We start from the raw sequence: 22,545 nt of genomic DNA, 5'->3' as shown, positions 1-22,545 counted from the left end.
AATAATTATAGTAATTTTAGACAGACTATACCTGAACACATAACAAAATTATATTATTTTCTAGCTTTGTAAATTAGTTTAGTACTGTAAACACAAAATGAATACAACCTTTTCAAGATACAACGAATATAGCTGCAACACTTATTTATTATTACACTATTTGTATAATAGTTCTTATTATAGGTCTTATTTGAAACGTAGAACGCTAGAATTTACAAGTCTTTGTACATTATAGAGTATTCCTCTGTTCTCAGAAAGGTAATAGTCTGTATTCGCAAACAATAACAAATTCAAGGAAGTATTTTTTACATGTCAAGGCAGATGAAATAAGCTTACTTCTGAGCTCTTTCCTTACTTTGAGAGCTTCTGCACTTCTTTCTTGTATTAAACTCTGCCTCAAGCACATACAGTATATATGGAAGCAAAGAGTATATTTGGAAATTCTGACTTAGGCAACATTACGAACAGTTCGATTCCTGATTTTGCTGGAATCTGAGTGGCGTGGTGTTCTGTAGATTTATTAATTCAAACTATAAATTTTCAGGATTTTCTATCGACGTAAGCCAATAAGATTTCAGAAAAATTTCTATTCCTTGTCAATTGTCACTGTTTCTCGAACTTAGCAGTGAATTCTGCTGTAGGTCTTGAAGTAGGGTCTTATATTTGATAAGAAGATTTTCTTATCACTCTTCAAGATAGTTTATAGTCAAAGAAAGTGAAGTTGTCTATGTTCTTCATGATACTGCCACATTTCAAATTTATCCATAAATGTTCTTAGCTAGTCGATTATATGTCTTGCAATTCTGTAACTCTCACGCAGAACTTGCTAATGATATTTGATATCAGTCTCACCTTGTTGATATTCCATTTTTACCTTTAGCTGTTCTAAAGCAGATGCAGACAGTATTTCTTTACTAAAATCTTCACTGTTTATTTGTAACATAAAATGTCATGCGTAAGAAAGTGTAATAGAATAAAAGCTTTACCTCTCTTCTTAATAAAAAAAATCTCTTTTTACTCGTAACTAAATGGAAATGATCTGGGAATTATATTGTTTTTCACTTAAAACGAGCCGCCACTTACTGCAGACGCGATCGAACTCGTGTCTTGAAAGAACCGCACACAGACAGTACAGCTGATACAGAGTCCGTTCTACCTGCACTAAGGTTGTGTTGACACTTTGAGAGCACGAGTTGCCCACCCATGGCTATGGGGATTGATACGCGAGATCTAGCGGTACAACTGCTGAATTGGCGACACTGCTTAAGTTCAGTGGCTCCAACGACTTAGAAGCGTGGAGGGAGTAAACCTTACTCTCTCCACGGTTAGAAGAGAGATTATCTCTCTTCTAGAGATTATCTCTCTTCTAACTCGTGACGAGGCAAGCTTCTGCCTGGATGAATTCGAGACAGCAGTGTTACCAACTCAGCCGATCTCCGGCTGATTCTGGCAGATTTGTTACATTGCTTCATTTTAAGCAGTGAAGTTATTAATTGACGCTATTCCACTAGTAAAATTGCACAGTGTTTAAAAGGAAATCAAATGTTAAAAGTTCGGTGAATACTAGAGTAAATAAATTGCCTGAGTCACTGGCTAAGAGGGCGGCCGGGTAGCTCAGTTGGTAGAGCAGCTGGCTACGGACTGGAAGGTCCGGGGTTCGATCCCAGGTGGTGACAGGATTTTTTCTCGTTGCCAAACTTTCAGAACGGCCCCAAGGTTCACTCAGCCTTCTATAAAATTGAGTACCGGGTCTTTCCCGGGGGTAAAAGGCGGTCAGAGCGTGGTGCCGACCACACCACCTCATTCTAGTGCCGAGGTCATGGAAAGCATGGGGCTCTACCTCCATGCCCCCCAAGTGCCTTCATGGCATGTTACGGGGATACCTCTACCTTTACCTTCACTGGCTAAGAAGAAACTGCCTACTGAAGGATGCACTGGAAGGAATGATGAACGTAGAAAGAATTTGGGCAGAGAAGATGTCAGATGATAAAGATATATAGATCATATTGGAAGACGAAGATGGAGGTAAAGAGGGAATATTGGAGAATGCTGGGTTTGCAGCGGGGACTTGACCAGACATACCCTTGTACAGAAAACTATGAATGAATGAAGTCAAAGTTATATAAAGCATCAAAAAAAAAATTAGGCCCTACATAAAAATGTATCGACGTCTGAAAATAACATAGCACTTCTAAAAGAAAATTGGATGATTCCAATCAACTTAATACTGTTTTGATGATTATCTATACTAATAATAAATCTGTAGCCGAAATTTTTCTAGTAATTTTCGGTTTTCCAAAAATAATTGGTCCTAATATATATAATTAACCACCCTGAAACCGAAAATCGTTTTTTTGAAATTTTTGTTTGTATGTCTGTCTGTCTGTCTCTCTGTCTGGATGTTTGTTACCTTTTCACGCGATAATGGCTGAACCGATTTATATGAAAATTGGAATATAAATTAAGTTCGCTGTAACTTAGATTTTAGGCTATATGATATTCAAAATACGTTATTTAAAAGGGGTTTATAAGGGAGCCTGAATTCAATAAATGGAAATATCTGGCTTATTATTGGTTTTTGTGAAATATGTTACATAACAAACGTTTCTTTAAAAATGATTTCCGATAAGTTTTATTCCTTGCAAAATTTTTATAGGACTGATATTTAATGAGATAAATGAGTTTTAAAATTAAAATACAATGCCATCTAAGGCGGTGTAATGAAATGAAAATAAATGACTACGTCTATAAGGGGCCTTGGACGACAACAATCGAAAGCTATGAAACATAGCCTACAGAGAATGTTTCTGTGTTTGTATGAAGTAATATCGAAAGCTAAATTAACCGATTTGTATAATTAATTATTATTTCACCATTGGAAAGTGTAGTTTCTGTAGATGGACATAATGCTATAATGTTATTACAGTAACTTCTGAGTGCTCTCTGGACCAAAATGACCGCATTTTAATTATTTAAATATAATTTAAATTAAGTAACATATTAAACGATTTATCCTTCTATCAAACACGAATGTTCTCTGGATCAAATGTCCTATTTTAATTATGTAATTACTTTATATTTATTTCTAACAGGTGCAGCGGAGCGCACGGGTACGGCTAGTGATATAATAATAATAATAATAATAATAATAATAATAATAATAATAATAATAATAATAATGGCTTTATTTAACCTGGCAGAGTTAAGGCCGTAAGGCCTTCTCTTACACTCAACCAGGATTAAAACTTGCTTACATAGTTGAACATAAAACTGGATCGGAATTAAGTAATTACATACTGATACAATTTAGGTACATAATGAGATCAAAAGAGGTAGTTACATAAAAATTTACCTCATAAAATAAAAATAAACATAGTGGAATACATATTAATGTTGTTAGAATCAAATACGAATCACATAAAAACAGAAGCCAATAATTCAATAAAAAATGTACACAGTAAAAATAAAAATACACACATTAGTATACATATTAGTATTAGATTACAATTAAGTAGGATTTACATAATTAAACCAGAAACCGACAATTGAATAAAATGTGGGCCTACACAAAAAATAGATTAATAATAAAAAAACAACACAGTGGGATACATATTGGCGTTAAGTGATAAATAAACACGATTTACATGATTACACAATACAAATAAGAAATAAAAAATAATAATAAAAATAAATACAGTGGAACACATTCCATTAAATATTAGCAACGCGTTAGGTCTGGCAACTCATCATAAGATATTTTTCTAATTTACATTTAAAGGAAATTAAAGTTCGGCAGCCTTGACTTCAGGCGGCAGAGAATTCCAGTGGCGAGAAGTAGCAACAGTGAAAGATGAAGAATAAAGAGATGATGTGTGGAGTGGTATTTCTAGCGTGTTATCATATTGTGACCGAGTATTTAAGTTAGGTACCTTTTTTCATACTAGAGTGAACTAAAACTGGATAATTACCTACATTAATCCGTGCATAAAAGAAGTAGGCCTAATTGTGCCACATGTGTTATAAAAGAGTAATTTAACAAGTGACTGGGCTTGAAAAAATAGCAATGTTTCATTCACCTGCTGAGTGACATATGAATTATGTAACGTTGCTACATCTTGGTTTTTATAGTAATCTATAGTGCCTACAGTCTAATTATTGACTCAAAAAATTAATTCTTTACAGAAAACAAAGTTATAGAATTAAACACAAAATATTTGTCTGGCAGATTTTCCTGCCAGCTTAGTAGAATCTAGGAGCTGCAGTATACAGAGTGTTTCAAAAATACGGGGCATAATTTCAGGTATGTACTTCCCACATGTAGGCAATCAAAATAGTTCATTACAACATGTGTCCGGAAATGCTTTATTTCCGAGTTATGGCCTTCACAACATTGAAATTCACCGGAACGTTTTTCTTTCCGCAGGTCGTTGCCGTCAAAGGAGACATTAAGAGGGCACTCTGACAGTTCATTCCGAAGCGAAGGTTACATTCAGTGTTGTGTAGGCGTTAGACTGTGCGACATGTATTCAAATCAAGAGCTGGCAGAGATACACTTCATGTACGGTAAGGCGGACGGCAATGCTGCGCTGGCTCGTCGTTTGTACCAGGAGAGGTACCCACAGCGACAATGTCCAGATCGGAAGACATTTGTACGTCTCCATTACCGTCTGTGCGAGTATGGAAAATTTAACTCTCCTGGTTTGGGAAGGGGACGACCAAGATCTACAACTCCAGAAAGTACAGGAGGAGATTCTGGAGGCTGTGAACATGACTTCTTCTATCAGCACACGAAGGGTAGCGTTGCAAGTCAATGTTCCTCATACGACTGTCTGGAGACTGTTGAAAGAGTATCAATTGTATCCTTATCATTTGCAACGTGTACAGGCCCTGTCACCAGCAGATTACCCTGCACGAGTTAGGTTCTGTCAGTGGTTCTTGCAGCAGTGTGGTGTAAATCCGAACTTTCCTGCCTTAGTATTATTTACAGATGAAGCACAGTTCACACGAGATGGCATAACAAATTTCCACAATCAGCACGTATGGGCGTATGAAAACCCATGTGCAACTGTTCCATCTCATCGCCAGGTGCGGTTCTCCCTCAACATGTGGGCCGGTATCATTGGTGATCGATTAGTTGGACCCCATGTACTTGTAAACAGACTTACGGGGCAGGCGTACACAAACTTCCTGGAAAACACCATACCTCATGTTTTAGAAGACACTCCACTGATCAATCGTCAACACATTCACTTCTTGCATGATGGCGCTCCTGCACACTTCAGTCGTACGGCTCGCCGTTACTTGGATCGAAGGTTTCCTGATCGATGGATAGGTAGAGGTGGCCCAATTGCTTGGCCTCCACGCTCACCTGATCTGAACCCTCTCGTTTTCTACTTGTGGGGCCATTTAAAATCATTGGTTTATTCGTCTCCGGTGCCTGATTTGGAATCCCTTCGGAATCGAATTGTGGCATGTTCTGAGGACATACGCAATACTCCTGGAGTTTGGGATCGTGTTCGCAGGTCAATGAGACATCGATGTGATGTCTGTATTCAAGCAGGAGGTGGACATTTTGAACATCTTCTGTAATGACAACGACCTGCGGAAAGAAAAACGTTCCGGTGAATTTCAATGTTGTGAAGGCCATAACTCGGAAATGAAGCATTTCCGGACACATGTTGTAATGAACTATTTTGATTGTCTACATGTGGGAAATACATACCTGAAATTATGCCCCGTATTTTTGAAACATTCTGTATAGTTAGCCAGAAATTATCTGACAGAGTTGGCAATACTGCGAGGAAGTCCCGACGCTTCTCACTTCCCCAAGGCACAAACTTGCTGATAAAAACGTCGCACTTGCATGCTGGGATACTTTGCCAAGAGTGCTGTGGAGTTGAAGAGCGTTGGAAAATATACGGTGAGTATTAATAGTATAATCGTATTTAATAATTATTAATGCTGATTAGCCACAGTGCCACTCACATCGAAGAATGTAAATATCGAAACTCATTTTAAAACAATCCATAAATAACTTCCAGCAGGAATCACCCATTTGGTAATAATTAGACCCCAAAACTTCATGCAGTTGCACGCATTCATTTGGCGTATTGAAAAAGTAAAATTGGATCTTTGCCGATCATGGTTTTTATGTTCGAATGATGCCAACTTTATTTTGCATTAATGTATATTTCGAGGATTTTTTCCCCTTTAAATGCATACATATTTGTATTTTGCATATTTAAATTCATTTATTAACGTATTTCCTTGTTTTACCTGATTTATTATTTAATTTCAAATTTTCTCTCTGCTAAAAGTAAGAATAATTTCCAAGACAAATACAAATTATGTGAGAAATAAAACCAGTAGTAAGTTAATTAGTGTTGAGGACATGAAATTGCTGTGACGACAATGGATATTTCTTCCTAGTGTATAAGTTGGGTCGCTTTTCTTTTTAACACGTGGCTAGCTCTGTGTACAGATATGGAATTAAAATTTGGAGCGAGTCTTGATGGGAGTCCACCTGTAGACTATAGAGGCAACGATTTCACACGACTAGATATGTTCGATATTTCACAAATCGATATTTTGTCACAGGTATTTTTTGTCACCTATAAACCTGTGCCTGATGACGCGAAATATCTGTGACAAAATATCGCTATCGAAATCTGCTCCGTATTCAGTACTATGTGACTGATATTTCTATCATGTAATCGATTCAGTACTCTTATCTCTCAGGACAGTGAGTTTGTGACGTTCTCACAACTTTCTCCTCTACGTCATGGGTTTACGCATGCGCATGATACAATAAAGCAATCTGGCGGTGATATTTGATTATTTTTTCGTGATATTTTGTTCAATATTATTTTTTTGCAAAGTGATGATTTGTTGCAAAGTTATTAGCGGCATTATAATAATATAATCATGAGCCTGAAATTTTGTTTTCATAGTTAGTCTGTATATAATATTCTATGTATATTTATGTATTCTCCGAGATCTTTACATTTTCATATAACTGTGAATTTATATTAATTTATATGTATTGTCCACTCAATTTTCACACAGTAACAATATTTTTTCAGTTATTTTTTTAATTACAAACTGATTAGTTAAAGGAGCTACAACATTATTTTAATAACTTGACCTGTACTTCTCTCATTTATGTATGATCCAGTTTTAATTTATAGCTCTAACACGAACAGTGCATCTTATTATTAATTAAAATAATTAAACTTAAAATAAAATTATTTATAATAAGTTCATTATATTGTTTATGGTTATTAGCTCTTAGGAAATCGCGCATTGCTTCCTAACATTGGTACTCGTGTGGGGTACTATTCCACCCCAATTAATGGCATTACTTACGGTTCATTTTGTATAAGTAAAAAGTACGCTTTAAATGTTTATTTCATGTTATTCCCATTCTTTATCTGCGTAGCGATATGTAGCGGAATTCTGTATGATTTCTCATTTTTTATCGGTAACACTGCTCTTAAATTTTAGAATTTATCTGTTATCTGTCTGGTATGATACTACTTATCTGAACTTATCTGAATTGAAGATAAAGTGGGAAGAGCACTTCATGTCATATCTGTGATGTTAAGAAAATCCCCGGTTTGCTTGGACATGATCGCAGATATCGCATGAAACAAGACGCCGTTGTGGAAGTGCGTATACTGAAATCCAGACACGAAAAATATTGAGGTATGGTAAATAAAAGGGTGGAGTTTTACTACTCCCATATCATCGTCCAAATCATGCGTGTTCTCCTTTTGGCTAGTGTTGATGCACACGCTAGAAATTAGTTCGCAGTTCCTTATCGAGATGTTCATCGTTTATGATAAGTTAGATAGAAGTAAAATATGATAAAATCATGAACCGAGCGAGATTCATGATACGTCACAACCTAACATAAACTAGTAGCCTATTATTCTACCATTTCACATGTAATGCCGAGACTTGTCTCGCTCTTTCGTAACCCTACAAAGTTACCTCTTCCGTACTTGCCTGATATTATTAATATTATAGCCTACTGAATATAAACAATGAACAGAAACACTTACCACTATACGGTGGGATAGAATGGCCTTATTTGTAGCTAAAATTAAAAACATCAATGTTTACCATTTTCTTTATTCCGAATGTTGAAAATAGGACTGTTTTAAGTCTGTAATTATCCAATTTTCTGAAGTTTCCAAGGCTCTATTAAAAACGTCGTCAAATTGGGAGTCCGAGAATTTCTTCCTCGTATGAAATTATCTGTCTCTCTTGTATACTTTATCCCATTTGGCTTGGATTTGTCAATATATAAGCTCATAAATTTCTCTAATTTACTTTTATTTAGCAAGTTTTTATTTCAATTCGATCTCATCTCCCTCAAATCCATTTTAATATTATCCTCCCATCTATGTCTCTGCCTCCCCAAAGATCCTTTTCCCTCCGGCCTCCCAAATAACATTTTATATGCATTTCTGGAGTAATAATAATAATAATAATAATAATAATAGTGATCTTGTTTCAGATAAAAGAAGATGGAAATCTCGAAAAACGCGAAGTGTCTGGATGAATTCTTTAATAATCTCAGTAGCGAAGAAATCAAACAAAAAGAAGAAGAAGTGAAAGAGGTCAACGATTATTTGCATGACGTAAGGTGTCATATACTTTTATTTTTCCACGTGTATCAGTTTATAAGCCCTGCGCCGTAGCGTCGTAGTCTAAGGCATCATGCCTAGGACTTGGGGAATAAGCTCTGGTTCGAGTCCTCATGGAGGAAGAAATTTTCTCATGAAATTTCGGCCAGTATATGGGGAGCTACGATAGGTAGCAAAATCCAGTTTCGGAAACCAGCTATAACCGCTGGGGGGAATCATCGTGCTCAACACACGATATTTCCGTTCCGGTTAAATGATCATTCACAATCATTATTATTATTATTTATTATTATTATTATTATTATTATTATTATTATTATTATTATTATTATTATTATTATTATTATTGCTTGCTTGCTTGCTTACTTACTTACTTACTTACTTACGGCTTTTAAGGGACACGGAAGTTCATTGCCACCCTCATATAGTCCTAAGCCCGCCATCGGTCCCTATCCTGAACAAGATTAATCTCTACAATCATATCCATTCTCCCTTAAATCAATTTTAATATCCTCCCATCTACGTTTCGGCCTCCCCAAAGTTCTTTTTCCCTCATTTCTGGATTCGCCCATACGTGCTACATACCCTGCCCTCTCAAACGTCCGGATTTAATGTTCCTAATTATGACAGGTGAAGAATACAATGCGTGCAGTTCTGTGTTGTGTAACTTTCTCCATTCTCCTGTAACTTCATCTCTCTTAGCCCCAAATATTTTCCCAGGCACCTTATTCTCAAATACCCTTAACCTCTGTTCGTCTTTCGAAGTGAGAGTCCAAGTTTCACAACCATACAGAACAATCGATAATATAATTGTTTTTATACATTCTAACTTTCAGGTTTTTTGAGAGCAGACTGGATGACAAAAGCTTCTCAACCGAATAATAACAAGCATTTTCCATATTTATTCTGCGTTTAATTTCCCCCCAGAGGTCATTTATATTTGTTACTGTTGCTCCAAGATATTTGAATTTTTCCACCTCTTCAAAGGCTAAATTTCCAATTTTTATATTTCCATTTCGTACAATATTCTGGTCACGAGGCATAATCATATAATGAAGAATCGATGGAGCGGAGAAAAATTCCCTCCGGCACCGGGATTCGAACCCGGATTTTCAGCTCTATGTGCTGACACTCTATCCACTAAGCCACACCGGATTCCAATTCCGATGTCGGACTGAATCCTCTCATTTTAAACTCCACCTCTTAGTTTCCCTTTAGTGGCCAACCCTCATGCACTGCGTCACAGATGTGTGACAGTGGTACAATGTCCACTCATTGTGAGTGACTAAGTGGCCGGGATCCTACGGAATGAGCGCCGTCTTAAATTATAAAGTGATTATATACGCATATTATATTTTTTTCCGTTCCACCGATCCTTCATCATATGATAACGCACAATTTCTGCACGGAAATGCCATATGTACTTCGGTACATGGCAATAATAAGTATAGGCTAATCATATAGGCCTACTTTGTCATTTCGGGATTTACTTCTAAATCTATTATTATTATTACTTACTTACTTACTTACTTACAAATGGCTTTTAAGGAACCCGAAGGTTCATTGCCGCCCTTACATAAGCCCGCCATCGGTCCCTATCCTGTGCAATATTAATCCAGTCTCTATCATCATATCCCACCTCCCTCAAATCCAGTTTAATATTATCCTCCCATCTACGTCTCGGCCTCCCTAAAGGTCTTTTTCCCTCCGGTCTCCCAACTAACGCTCTATATGTATTTCTGGATTCGCTCATACGTGCTACATGCCCTGCCCATCTCAAACGTCTGGATTTAATGTTCCTAATTATGTCAGGTGAAGAATACAATGCGTGAAGTTCTGCGTTGTGTAACTTTCTCCATTCTCCTGTAACTTCATCCCGCTTAGCCCCAAATATTTTCCTAAGCACCTTATTCTCAAACACCCTTAACTTGTGTTCCTCTCTCAGAGTGAGAGTCCAAGTTTCACAAACATACAGAACAACCGGTAATATAACTGTTTTATAAATACTAGCTTTCAGATTTTTTGACAGCAGGCTGGATGATAAAAGCTTCTCAACCGAATAATAACAGGCATTTCCCATATTTATTCTGCGTTTAATTTCCTCCCGAGTGTCATTTATATTTGTTACTGTTGCTCCAAGATATTTGAATTTTTCCACCTCTTCGAAGGATAAATCTCCAATTTTTATATTTCCATTTCGTACAATATTCTGGTCACGAGACATAATCATATAATTTGTCTTTTCGGGATTTACTTCCAAACCGATCGCTTTACTTGCTTCAAGTAAAATTATTATTATTATTATTATTATTATTATTATTATTATTATTATTATTATTAATGGTCCTTCGTTCTGTCAAGATCAACTACAATAATTATATTGTGTACGCACAGTCTCCTATCTTTGTTGTCACTACCGGTATAAACCTATGTTCACTCAGTAGCAACTCACTAATTACGAAAGTTAAGTTATTTTCATAACCATCCTAACATATTTATTTTCGCTGGCATCCTATTGTAATTTTAAACCTTAGCATAATAATTATGTACAGTATTAAAAATCATCCTGTGAAAACAAAAGCTTCAAAATTTACGTACAGTGATAAAAGACATATCAATATGTATGTATGTATTTATTCACACTGCAATGGGTATATACCCGGTGGCAGTGGTAACTAATTACACTCAATAATGACAATAATAAACACAATTAATAAAAAATACAATTAATAATAATACTAATAATTAATACTAACAATAATTAATAATAATAATAATAATACTAATAATAATAACAATAATAATAACAGGGAACATCCTAAATTAAATGAAGCACGATCAGTTAAAATAACATTTAAAGTAAATCTAATTTGTACCTTAAACCTATGTTCGAACTAAAACCCACGAGTATGATATGTTCATATCTGCACAAGTACCTTTCAACACTACACTCATTTCGCTGTCAACTCACTCACTGCACTGGAACTACGACACATTTCACTGATTCTATCCTGATTTCACTAACACTTCAAAAACATTTCACTGTTCAAATACTTTGCACTGCCACTATAAACTATAAAGCTTCACTGACAGGAACACGTTTCACTTACTCAACACACTTCACTGACACAACACACTTCACTGACACAACATAATTCTTCACTGATAGAACACTTCAATAACAAAATATCAATTACACCCGTTAAATACTGTGTATAATTATCGTCTATTAGTAAAGTCCTTAAGCCTATTTTTAAATACATTTTTGGTTGTTGGTAAAGCCTTTAGTAAGTCTGCAGGTAAAGAATTCCAGTCCCTGATAGTACGGTTGAGAAAAGAAAACTTTCCAGTGTCCGTCCTCTGTCTTCTTTCCCTCAATTTATAAGAGTGGTCATTCCTTGACAAAAGGTTTTCGCTAAAGCATTTCATCGAATACTGACAAAGTGCATTGGCCAATCATTTTAATCACCCTAAATAATTTTGTAGCCAGTCCCAAGTTTGGTAAAGTAGCAAGGAAAATGATAAGTGTCAGGCAATTATGAATTCTTGGCGCACCTGACACTATCTCGGGCGCACTTAGCACAATGTCAGAGGTCAGTAGAGGTGACCTTGGTTTAGTGATAAATTTAAATGCAGAGTCGTTCTATGTCGACTAATTCACCGAATCTGTACAATTAATACATAGGCTACTTTTTACCACGTTATATCCGAATCCGCTATAACGGGCTTCTACTGTATCAAGCCATACTCAGCTTTCATCTGAAACTTAGCCTACTCTTTCCGTACTGTATTTCTGACCAGATCGTCACTGAACAGTGTTGTAGCTCAGTGCATTGTGTTGACAGGACTTGATTAAGAAAATGGTGGAAGAAATGAAAAATGATGCCACCTTCAAAGAGCTGTATGTTCAGCCAAATTTTGTCGGCAGCTCCTATGAGAACCTGAAAGTTGGAAATCCGGATGAATTCGACATAAATTTGGAACTGAAGCTACCAATAAGCGACTCCGATATAGAGGTAAATGATGCTGTAATATAATAATATCAGTCCCCAGTGCAGTGATGGTAAGTACTATTGACTCTTAACTAGAATATTTCCCAACTTTGTATTGGTCCTAGTCTGGATCAGTTCGTTCAGGTACAAGAAATTATATACCAGCAACTGATGATACTGTTACATTCGTTTTCTATTATAAACTATCGAAATGAAAAAAGTATAAATTAAATTTCATGGTGATGTAAGGAATACGTCACTAAATATTCCGCTGCATTAGGGTAGGACGGGTAGATAAAGCGACGAACAAGTGTAGTCGCGCAAGGTATTCATTGGTTTCTGCATGCCTATCGAAAGGGATCCCAATTTTAAAAGTTTTGTTTGTTCCTTTCGTGTCTAATTGCTCGCATTCTATCTTTCCGGGTAGGGCCTATGTCTCTTAGATACGCCTCGATGTCTTGTGTCGTTTCTGCCTGAAATCTTCTTATCCTATGTAGAGCCACTTTTGTACAATCCCCGATCTTCAACGTGTTTTCTTTTGTGTTCTGTCCTGTGATCCTTAGGTATTGATACAGTTTTGTTTATACCGCTTCCGCCCAGTTTGGCTCAACAGGTTCCTTGTTCGATTCTGGTTCTACTTTTTCCAGTGCATCGTTATGGAGTAACGATTAGCATGCCTGCCCGTGAAACAAGCGGGACCGGGTTCAAATCCTGGTTGGGTCAAGTCACCAGTTGACGTTTCTTCCAGAGTTTTCTCTCAATCCATGACGAGCAAATGCTGGGTAACTTTCGGCGTCGGACCCTGGACTCATTTCGCTGGCATTATCACAATCTCACTCAGACGCTTGATAACCATAGCTGTTGATAAACCAACGTCATAATCATCATCATCATCATCATCATGTTCTTGACGGCTTAGGCATAATATGCCTGTTCCAGTTTCAGAGTTAAGAGAAAACATTTCGCCATCTTTTAATTGGGCGTCCTATTCTGCTCTTCCCATTTGGATTGTAATAGAGAAGCTGAAATGATAGACGATGTGGTTCCATTCTTTCTACGTGTTGCTTCCATCTATTTCTCTACTGTTATATAATGTGATTCATACAATTTAGTTTCAATTTATTTCTGATTTCATTGCTATATTTAAGATTCATTAAGTGTATCCTACTATTGATCGAAGAAATGTCATCTCAGCAACCTTTAGTCTTTTTTTCTTCTCCTTTTGTTAACGCATAATCTCGGAATCGTATGTTAATATCGGGATTGTCATTGTTTTGTAAAATTTAGTGATTGTGTCTTTTCTTACTTTGCCTCAGAGTCCTCCTTATTGAACCAGTAATCTTTTGAAACCCTGCAGATTTAAAATATGAAATAGCAAAATTCAGAAACCTGTTGCAATAATAATTTATCTTGTATTATTATTTTTGCCCTTAAGTGTTCACCACTTCTGCAGCTCCGCAGCCCCTCTTCCAAAGCCGCTCCTGATGATAACCGGTTATTTTCATTAGGTTAACCGGTTAATTGCCGGTTATTTTTCCTTCCCAGTTTAACTTGATAACCGATTATTTTCATCCATAACTGAACTATCGGTTATTTTTTAAAATAGTGTCTGATCCCCGTCAACAAATTGTTCTCTTGTGTCATTTATAGATGAAGCATGGGATGTTGCTTTAGTTATTTAATATGTCCATAGATGGAAAAATAATTTAATAATAATAATAATAATAATAATAATAATAATAATAATAATTGTGATGCACACGAAGATCAGTCTCTCTGACACGATTTTTCAGCGAGTGATTGTAGCTTCATGCATATTTTGCTTAATTCTCATTGTTATTATTATTATTATTATTATTATTATTATGTCCATAGATGGAATAATAGTAATAATAATAATATGTGGTGCACACGAAGATCAATCTCTCTGACACGATTTTGCAGCGAGTGATTATAGCTTCATGCATATTTTGCTTAATTCTCATTATTATTATTATTATTATTATTATTATTATTATTATTACTTTTATTCCATCTATGGACATAATAATAATAATAATAATAATAATAATAATAATAATAATAATATGTGGTACACACGAAGATGTCTCTCTGACACGATTTTGCAGCTAGTGATTGTAGCTTCATGCATATTTTGCTTAGTTCTCATCATTATTATTATTATTATTATTATTATTATTATTATTATTATTATTATTATGTCCATAGATCGAAAAATAATTTCGACTCCAATTCAACTGTCAATCTATGCCTATCTTAATCGCTGACTTTCTCTGATTGTGCGGGTATTGCAGCATTTCAAACGGCGGACAATTTCCACTTGTCTGATATAAATGCGCGGGTTACTGGAACATTTCAAATGATCCGTGATTTCAAACGATGTCGTATCTCCTTTTTTTTAAATAACGTTTTGCTAATTAAGATCGACGGTACGTGGCTTTCTAACCGTCAGGTCTGATAGTTTCAACTACTTATTAAATTATTTTGTTGTACATAAGTATAAGTTCCGCTGTGAAAATGTCCTCTAAGAAAAGTGTTGTGTGGGATTTTTTTACGAAGAAGCCAAATATTACGTGTGTTTGTAATTTATATGGAAAAAATTACAAAACAGGTGGAGGAACAACTAATTTAAAAAATCTTGTTCTTCGTAAACATCCATCGTGCTTAAAGTTAAAGGAAAATGCACAAACTAAGAGATCTAAAAGAACTTCATGCAGTTCTGATGAAGCTGATTATGTTGAAATTCAGGTAAGGTAATAATTATGATTATTGTCAATATATTTATATTTTCAACTTATTAGTATGCACATTGACCTACATGTAAATCATTTTCGATATTATAGAGAAATACAGCAAATTATGTGCAATTATTTGTAGTGCTATGTATTTTTAATGTTAAGATTAGAGATGGGAACGATATAGCCTATCGGTTTTTACGAAATAGCGATATTTTCGTTTCGATATAGCGATATATCGATATCGAAATTTTAATTCAATATATTGTATAATATATCGGTTTTCTGATAAATTTATCGATTTTTTGTGGAATTATTATCATTATCAACAACAACAAAATCCACACTAGACAACTCCGATAATTCCCGAGAGATGGCGCTACTGAAGGTGGACAGTTACATAATTGTGCAACCTCACTCAATTCCTTGTTCTAATTGGCTGGACTGGAATTCGAATTCAAACTGTTTGATATGCAGCACCAAATTCAAAATGCAGCGTGTGTGAACGTGAGACAGACGGGAGGTTTAAATGTTATGTTTTATTTAACGACGCTCGCAACTGCAGACGTTATATCAGCGTCGCCGGATGTGCCGGAATTTTGTCCCGCAGGAGTTCTTTTACATGCCAGTATATCTACTGACATGAGCCTGTCGCATTTAAGCACACTTAAATGCCATCGACCTGGTCCGGGATCGAACCCGCAACCTTGGGCATAGAAGGCCAGCGCTATACCAACTCGCCAACCATGTCGACCGGGAGGTTTATCTACTACTGTTTTAATATTGTTATTAATGTTCTCCAAGGTAGGAGCAACTCCCACCCTGAAAAGGAACCTCTGACCTCGAAACGGGTATCAAACTTTTATTTCTATATTCTGAAATGGAAAGAGAAACGAGGATTTAATATCGATGTGACATTTGTTTATGTCTACGACTTCTATGCACAACCTACTGCTGACATTCTGTTTTCTTATATCTTTAGTGCATAAAAATTCTATCCCTGTAATCATCACCATTGTTGTTTGGAATGTTGGAGTGTAACAATAACTTGCAATGGGAACTTACTTTAGAAGAATTATATGAAATCAACTGTGAAGTTTGTTAAAACTTATAACATTCTAAGTACGGTTTACTTACATTTAAAAATAATTACAAGTTGTGTTTACTTACATTTAAAAATGATTACGTTGTTAAGTATAAAAGAGCATTATATCTGTGTCCTGGATTTAATCCTATATAAAATTAGAATAATTGAATCGTGTTCCAATATCAAATACTCAATCTTGTATAGTTGATTTAACTCTTTCCCACTATATCATTTAAGCCTTCAACTTAATTTTTATTTACGTTAGGACCTACGTCATATTGTATTGATAATGCATTGTTTATTGTTACAATTTTACATTTATGCTTTTGACTGTTATGATGTTAATTTCAATGGTAAAAAGAAATAATAAAATTTAAGTAATTAGCGATATATCGATAAATGTTCGATATATCGATATATTTTCTGCAATATATATCGTTTATCGAAATTAGGTTTGCAATATAGCCTATTGCAATATCAATATATCGGTATTTAATTTATTTCCTCCATCACTAATTAAGATACAGTTCCACCCATTATTATAACCCTAATGTAAGTGAAGTAATTAGATAACTTATATAAACTGAAATTTCATAACCTTATTATTCGTTGCATTTTGTTCAGATAAGTCGTTGATGTTCTTTAGCATCTAATGAAATCCTTTTAACTATCCTCTGGTTGGTTTACAGTTGATTGTACATTTTTCTTTGATGTGTATTGGCAGTAACCTCACATTTTGTTTTCCTGACGAATTTTTTAAAATTTTAAAAAAGAACCAGTTATTTTTGATCGGTCAACCTCCTTCAGGTTAAGTTTTTTTTAAATAACCGGTTATTTTCCAAGAGCCTCCCATTCCTAATCTGAATGTTTTTACGGGCAAATGGGGGGTTCTGTTCGAAAACTGCTAAATTCATAATTTTAGATATTGAGAAAAATATGTATCTCAGTAACCATGAGTAATGAAATTCTTTTTAATACAAGTTTGCAAGCATATCTTATTTTTTACTAGAACTCAAATTGTCAATATATTCGTTCAATTAGTTAAGCAGATAATTTTAATGTTTTAATTGTACATTAGGCAGGGTTTGCATTTGAGTTTCTATGAAGCATTTATAAAATTAAATTTACAGCAGTATGCCTATATTTTACTGGAAGGCATAATGTTGTTAATTGTTATACATTTTTTCATAAAACTACTATTTTTAAAACTAAAGGACCGTATTTAGAAATATCTGTGGTTTCATCCACAACAACTGCAATAAATTGTGCTGTTTAATTTTCTGCATTAAATGTTCCGTACAGGCTTCTATTAAGTCATTCTGTATGAATGCGTATAAATTAATTGTATTCTAGTTTCTAGTTTGATTGACTCTGGCATTTAATAATATGAAGTGATAATACCAGGTTTTCGCTTAGGCTGTTTCGAGATTACGCATTGTTATTTAGAACGTTACTACATTTAAGTAATTATCCCGATACGTCATTATTGTTAATTGGGAGTTACAATTCGAGGATCGGAATAGAAAATATTTCATCCATCCATCTATCTAATTTTGCAAAAAATAACATTAATGGTGTATCAGTTGCATGATTATGAATGAAGCTAAATTATTGCTTTTTGTTTTCTTGTCTTATAGATTGAAACCTTGACGACGGAACCTGGTTTTGCGAAAATAAAATTGGACGATGTGAACAAAATAATCCATCAACACGTCACTCTAGAAGTCAGAAAGTGAGTAGACAAAGTTTCCAATTGTCTGTCTGTTTCTTCCTTCTACGGTACCTCAGCTTTGTCTTTCAGTGGGGCAGTCTTCCACATCACTCTCTGAGGTGCTAAGTACATTATTAAGTGTAAAATGTATTCAGAGCACAGATGATTGAAACAATAGAACACATAAGATTTCTTGGAATGTATCTTTTATAACTCTCTATTATTTCCCTGTAATTTTAATGTAGAAAGAATGTCATATAATCAACAACGGTATATAATTTACCAGTTTAACAGTGTAAAAGTTATCCTGATGAAGAAAGGAGTAGCTATTTGTTATAACCAGATGTAAGAAGTTGTACCGAAACTGTTAAGTTGTGTGAGCTTCGTCTATTATGAAGAGTGGAAATGCCAAACGTTCTAAGTGACGAAAATATGTTTTTACAGAAGGGACTAAAAACGGTTTATCTTAGGAAATATTTTACCAATAGGAATGTAACTTTTACTGTGCATACCTTACTTTAAGGTGGTCAACCAGCATCCATTTCCAAGATTCTATAGATTCATGTTATTTTTTGCGAAATTTGGTGATGGCAGATCGTCGTTTGACCGTGCGGGAGATTGCCGAAGAGGTTGGAGTGAGTAAAAATTCTGCACATGCAATTTTGCGTGATGATTTGAACATGAACCGAGTGGCTGCGAAATTCGTGCCCAAGTTGTTGTCCCCGGAACAAAAAGACCTCCGTCGTGACGTTGCACAGGACCTTCTGGACACCGCCAACACTGATCCTGGGTTTCTGGAGATGAGTCATGGGTGTACGGGTACGACCCAGAAACAAAAAGACAGTCGTCGCAATGGAAGCATCCCGAGTCTCCAAGGCCGAAGAAAGCGCGGCAGGTGCGAAGCAAAATCAAGGTGATGCTGACTGTTTTCTTTGATGTCCGAGGAATTGTGCATCACGAATACGCACCGGAAGGACAAACGGTGACAAAGGAGTACTATCACGATGTTCTCCGGCGACTCCGTGATGCAGTTCGGCCCAAAAGACCAGACATGTGGACGACGAACAACTGGCACTTGCATCACGACAACGCCCCCGCACATTCATCCCAATTGATCCACACTTTCTTGGCCAAACATGGAATTACAACCGTTCGCCAACCTCCTTACTCTCCAGACCTGGATCCTTGCGACTTCTGGTTGTTTCCAAAATTGAAGACACCACTGAAAGGATCCCGTTTTGAGAGTAGAGAAGAGATAATTCGGAACGCGACGACGGAGCTGAACACCATTCCAAAAGAAGACTTCCAGAGGTGTTTCCGGCAGTGGAAGGATCGGTGGGCTAAGTGTGTGCAAGCACAAGGGGCCTACTTTGAAGGGGATTAGGGTCCCAACCCCGTCAGGTATTTGAAATATTTTTTCTGGCTAAAGGTCGGATACTTTTTAGACAGGCCTCGTATTACAGTCATTGACTGGAAACATTTTAAGTATTTCAAATGAACATTTTTTCCTTCTTTCTGATAAAATACATTTTCTTCTTTCTTAATGACGTGCTCGCTACCCTACCCAGTTCTTCACTGGAGCACTTATTTCCAACCGCCTAGCTTTGTTTTGTTTTCGTATGTTCACTGAACAGCAGATCTGAGCTAAGTAGAGTTGGATGCCGTTAAGCTATAGGCTACTCCATACATACCTACACTGTTGTAGGGTGCTTGGAGGCTTTGGGTAACCAAACGCAGGACTCTAATCCCCATTTCAGTTTGGTTGATAGGCTTTCCCCTCTACTCACACTCTTTACCATCCGTGAAGGGGAAGATGCTACTGTCCATCTTACTAACGTTCGACTAATTGACTTTGAACATAGTGAAAATTCTTATTATTGAAAAGGTTTACCGGTAATCTAGATTTCGAAAATCTATACTAAGCGTTTATATTTCATTTCATTGTTGTTTATATCAACTGGCACATTAAAAAGCTACCGACAGCAGAAGATAAATGTTTTCTTCACCGCTAGTTGCTACTCTACAGCATAAACGACGGAACAATCTGCACTGTGTCACTCCCCCCCTGACTTTATAATACAAACTAGCATCCCTTTATTTAATTAATTATTAGTTGAAAATTTTGTAAAAACAGCACTAAAATATACTGAAACATGTAATTGTCAAACATCTGTGTCACTGTATTTTATATCCATTTATGTACTTTATTTAATATATTATTTTCTTGTGTGTACAACTTGGGGGGTGCAGGTATAAGAGGTAACAGCTACCGGTCTGTTATACTAACGGACTGAGGGCAAGTACAGTAGAACCTCTATTATCCGTGGTAATGTAGGGGGTGGGCTGAACGGTTAATCGAAAAAATCGGATAGTCCGTACCATGAAATATTTTCGTAAATTTAGTAAATTCGTCTATGACCTTGTATTTAACAGGCTAGGTAGTGGATCACAAGTTCACTAATTGAAGTCTGGTTGTCAACGACGGGTTTTGAAGGGCAAGAAAACTCCTTGTAATGGTTGAAGTTCTCGTGTTGTAGATTTACATACTTTATACACTCCAAACTCGTATTCTGTTACGAGATGAGCCACAGTTTCTCTTTCCCCAAACTACTCAATTATTTACACTTTTTTTCCCCTCGATACTTAACACAACAAAATTTCTTTTGACACTCGTAGAAATTATTTTACACTGAAGTTACACAGTACCACAATTCGAACAGTAGACTATACTGTGTAAGGGAAAAGGCTTGTAATAACACTCTCTATAAAAAAAATTATGTGCTAATACAATGTACAGTACTTTATATATTTCTGCAGAAAAAAAAAGCGAGAGAAAGACAGACGGATAATCCACCAACCGGTTAATAGGATGACGGATAATCGGGGTTTTACTGTAGAAGGGGAAAGAAATGCATTCGCATCCTCTCAACTTGTATGAAATGTCGTTTAGTTATGAGTACGTGCATATACAGTGCCATCTTAACGCATGGGCACGGTGGGCAGTTGTCCGAGGGACCCATGAGCACAAAGGCACAGAACAGAATTTAACACTAATTTTGCATTCACCCGCCTCAACATTCAAATCTCCTGCTAACTCGGTAGAAGGAGAAAAATAACAATTACAGCGGAGAATTTGCATGTTTGCTTTCTGAAGACCATTGACTGCAAGCTAATTATAAATAGGGAGCGGATTTTTATGTGCTAAAAAATTTAAATATATTTATTTTTATGTGCTAAAAAGTACGAAAATATTTGCTAAAAAAATATTTGCTAAAAACAAAAAAATATTTACTAAAAACAAAAAAATATTTGCTGAAAACAAAAAAATATTTGCTAAAAACAAAAAAATATTTGTTTTAAATATGACAAAAATACCTTACTTAGCTTGGAAAAAAAAAATGTTACTAGGTACTCACCAACCACACTTGAGTGCTAGTAGTTGGCCGAGAATTGCAGTGAACAATAAAGGTCATCTCCAAATTCTCCATGACAAATGCATGCCGATTATCTCTGAACAACGACTTACATTGTGAAAACGATCTTTCCGCTAGAGTCGGGCAAACAGCCTCTTACTCCCGCTCGTTCTCGTAGGCGAGACTAGCTGGCCGATAACGCCAGTTCCGAGAATCGTATTCTCGAGATTGGCACTCTCGGGAACGAGGAATACCGGGTCCCGGCCTGTTATCGCACGGCCGACTTATCGTTATGAAATGCGTACACTGACTGCCGGCTTAATTGCCGCTCATCACTGCAATTCGTGACTCTTTCTGAAATATTAATGTTCATAAAGTAATTTAAGAAGGCACAGCAGTGTGGTATGCAATAATACAGCACATTATGATTGTCGACATTCTTACAGAAGTCACACTATTTATTGCCTTTCCGGAGAAACAAAATAATGCAGCACTTTCAGCCGTTACCTAATCCTAAGCTAGTCTAAAACAATAACAAGTTATGGTTGGAGCTATGATATACTTTCTCGCTATCAGCATTTTGTTGACATTCCATATTTAATCATTCGATAGTGTTTTGTATACGCTATAGTAATGGCTATCACACGACTGTATTATTATTATATTGCGCGTTCACATCTGGATGTTTCGTTGTTATGGAACGGCATATTCATCAGGATGGGTAATTATTGCGCTGTGTAAGGGCAAAATAAAATAATACTTATTTATATTATTATAAAGGACCAAAGACTCTGACAAAAGATATTTTTGTTTCCCAACTGATAAAATGCTGAATGTGAAATGGAAACACTTTTGCAAGGGGAAGGACAGAATTACGAAATAGAGTAGATCCTTTCACAAATTGATCATAATTACTTAAAATACAAATGCGTTTT

At 35.9% G+C, this 22,545-nt stretch overlaps 1 protein-coding gene across 7 annotated transcripts in view; it reads left to right on the top strand.

Annotated features, from left to right (window-relative positions):
- The window catches only part of LOC138699498 (cyclic GMP-AMP synthase-like receptor), a 60,773-nt gene that overhangs the window by 4,022 nt on the left and 34,206 nt on the right, over positions 1 to 22,545 (top strand). For 2 of the 7 annotated variants that reach the window (XM_069825431.1, XM_069825427.1), the window contains exons 1-4: positions 7,554 to 7,704; positions 8,522 to 8,645; positions 12,497 to 12,667; positions 18,124 to 18,218. In XM_069825431.1, the coding sequence (XP_069681532.1) occupies positions 8,532 to 8,645; positions 12,497 to 12,667; positions 18,124 to 18,218 (380 nt within the window). In that variant the 5' untranslated portion in view covers positions 7,554 to 7,704; positions 8,522 to 8,531. Of the gene's footprint in view, positions 1 to 5,791; positions 5,921 to 7,553; positions 7,705 to 8,521; positions 8,646 to 12,496; positions 12,668 to 18,123; positions 18,219 to 22,545 lie in introns of those variants that run through there. The other 5 variants (XM_069825428.1, XM_069825429.1, XM_069825433.1 and 2 more) reach the window with 5 other exon arrangements.

Source organism: Periplaneta americana, chromosome 5 (genome assembly GCF_040183065.1).
Source record: "Periplaneta americana isolate PAMFEO1 chromosome 5, P.americana_PAMFEO1_priV1, whole genome shotgun sequence".
Taxonomy (NCBI): domain Eukaryota; kingdom Metazoa; phylum Arthropoda; class Insecta; order Blattodea; family Blattidae; genus Periplaneta; species Periplaneta americana.
The sequence above is the reverse complement of the archived record's forward strand: the minus strand, read 5'-3'. Positions and strand labels throughout refer to the sequence as shown.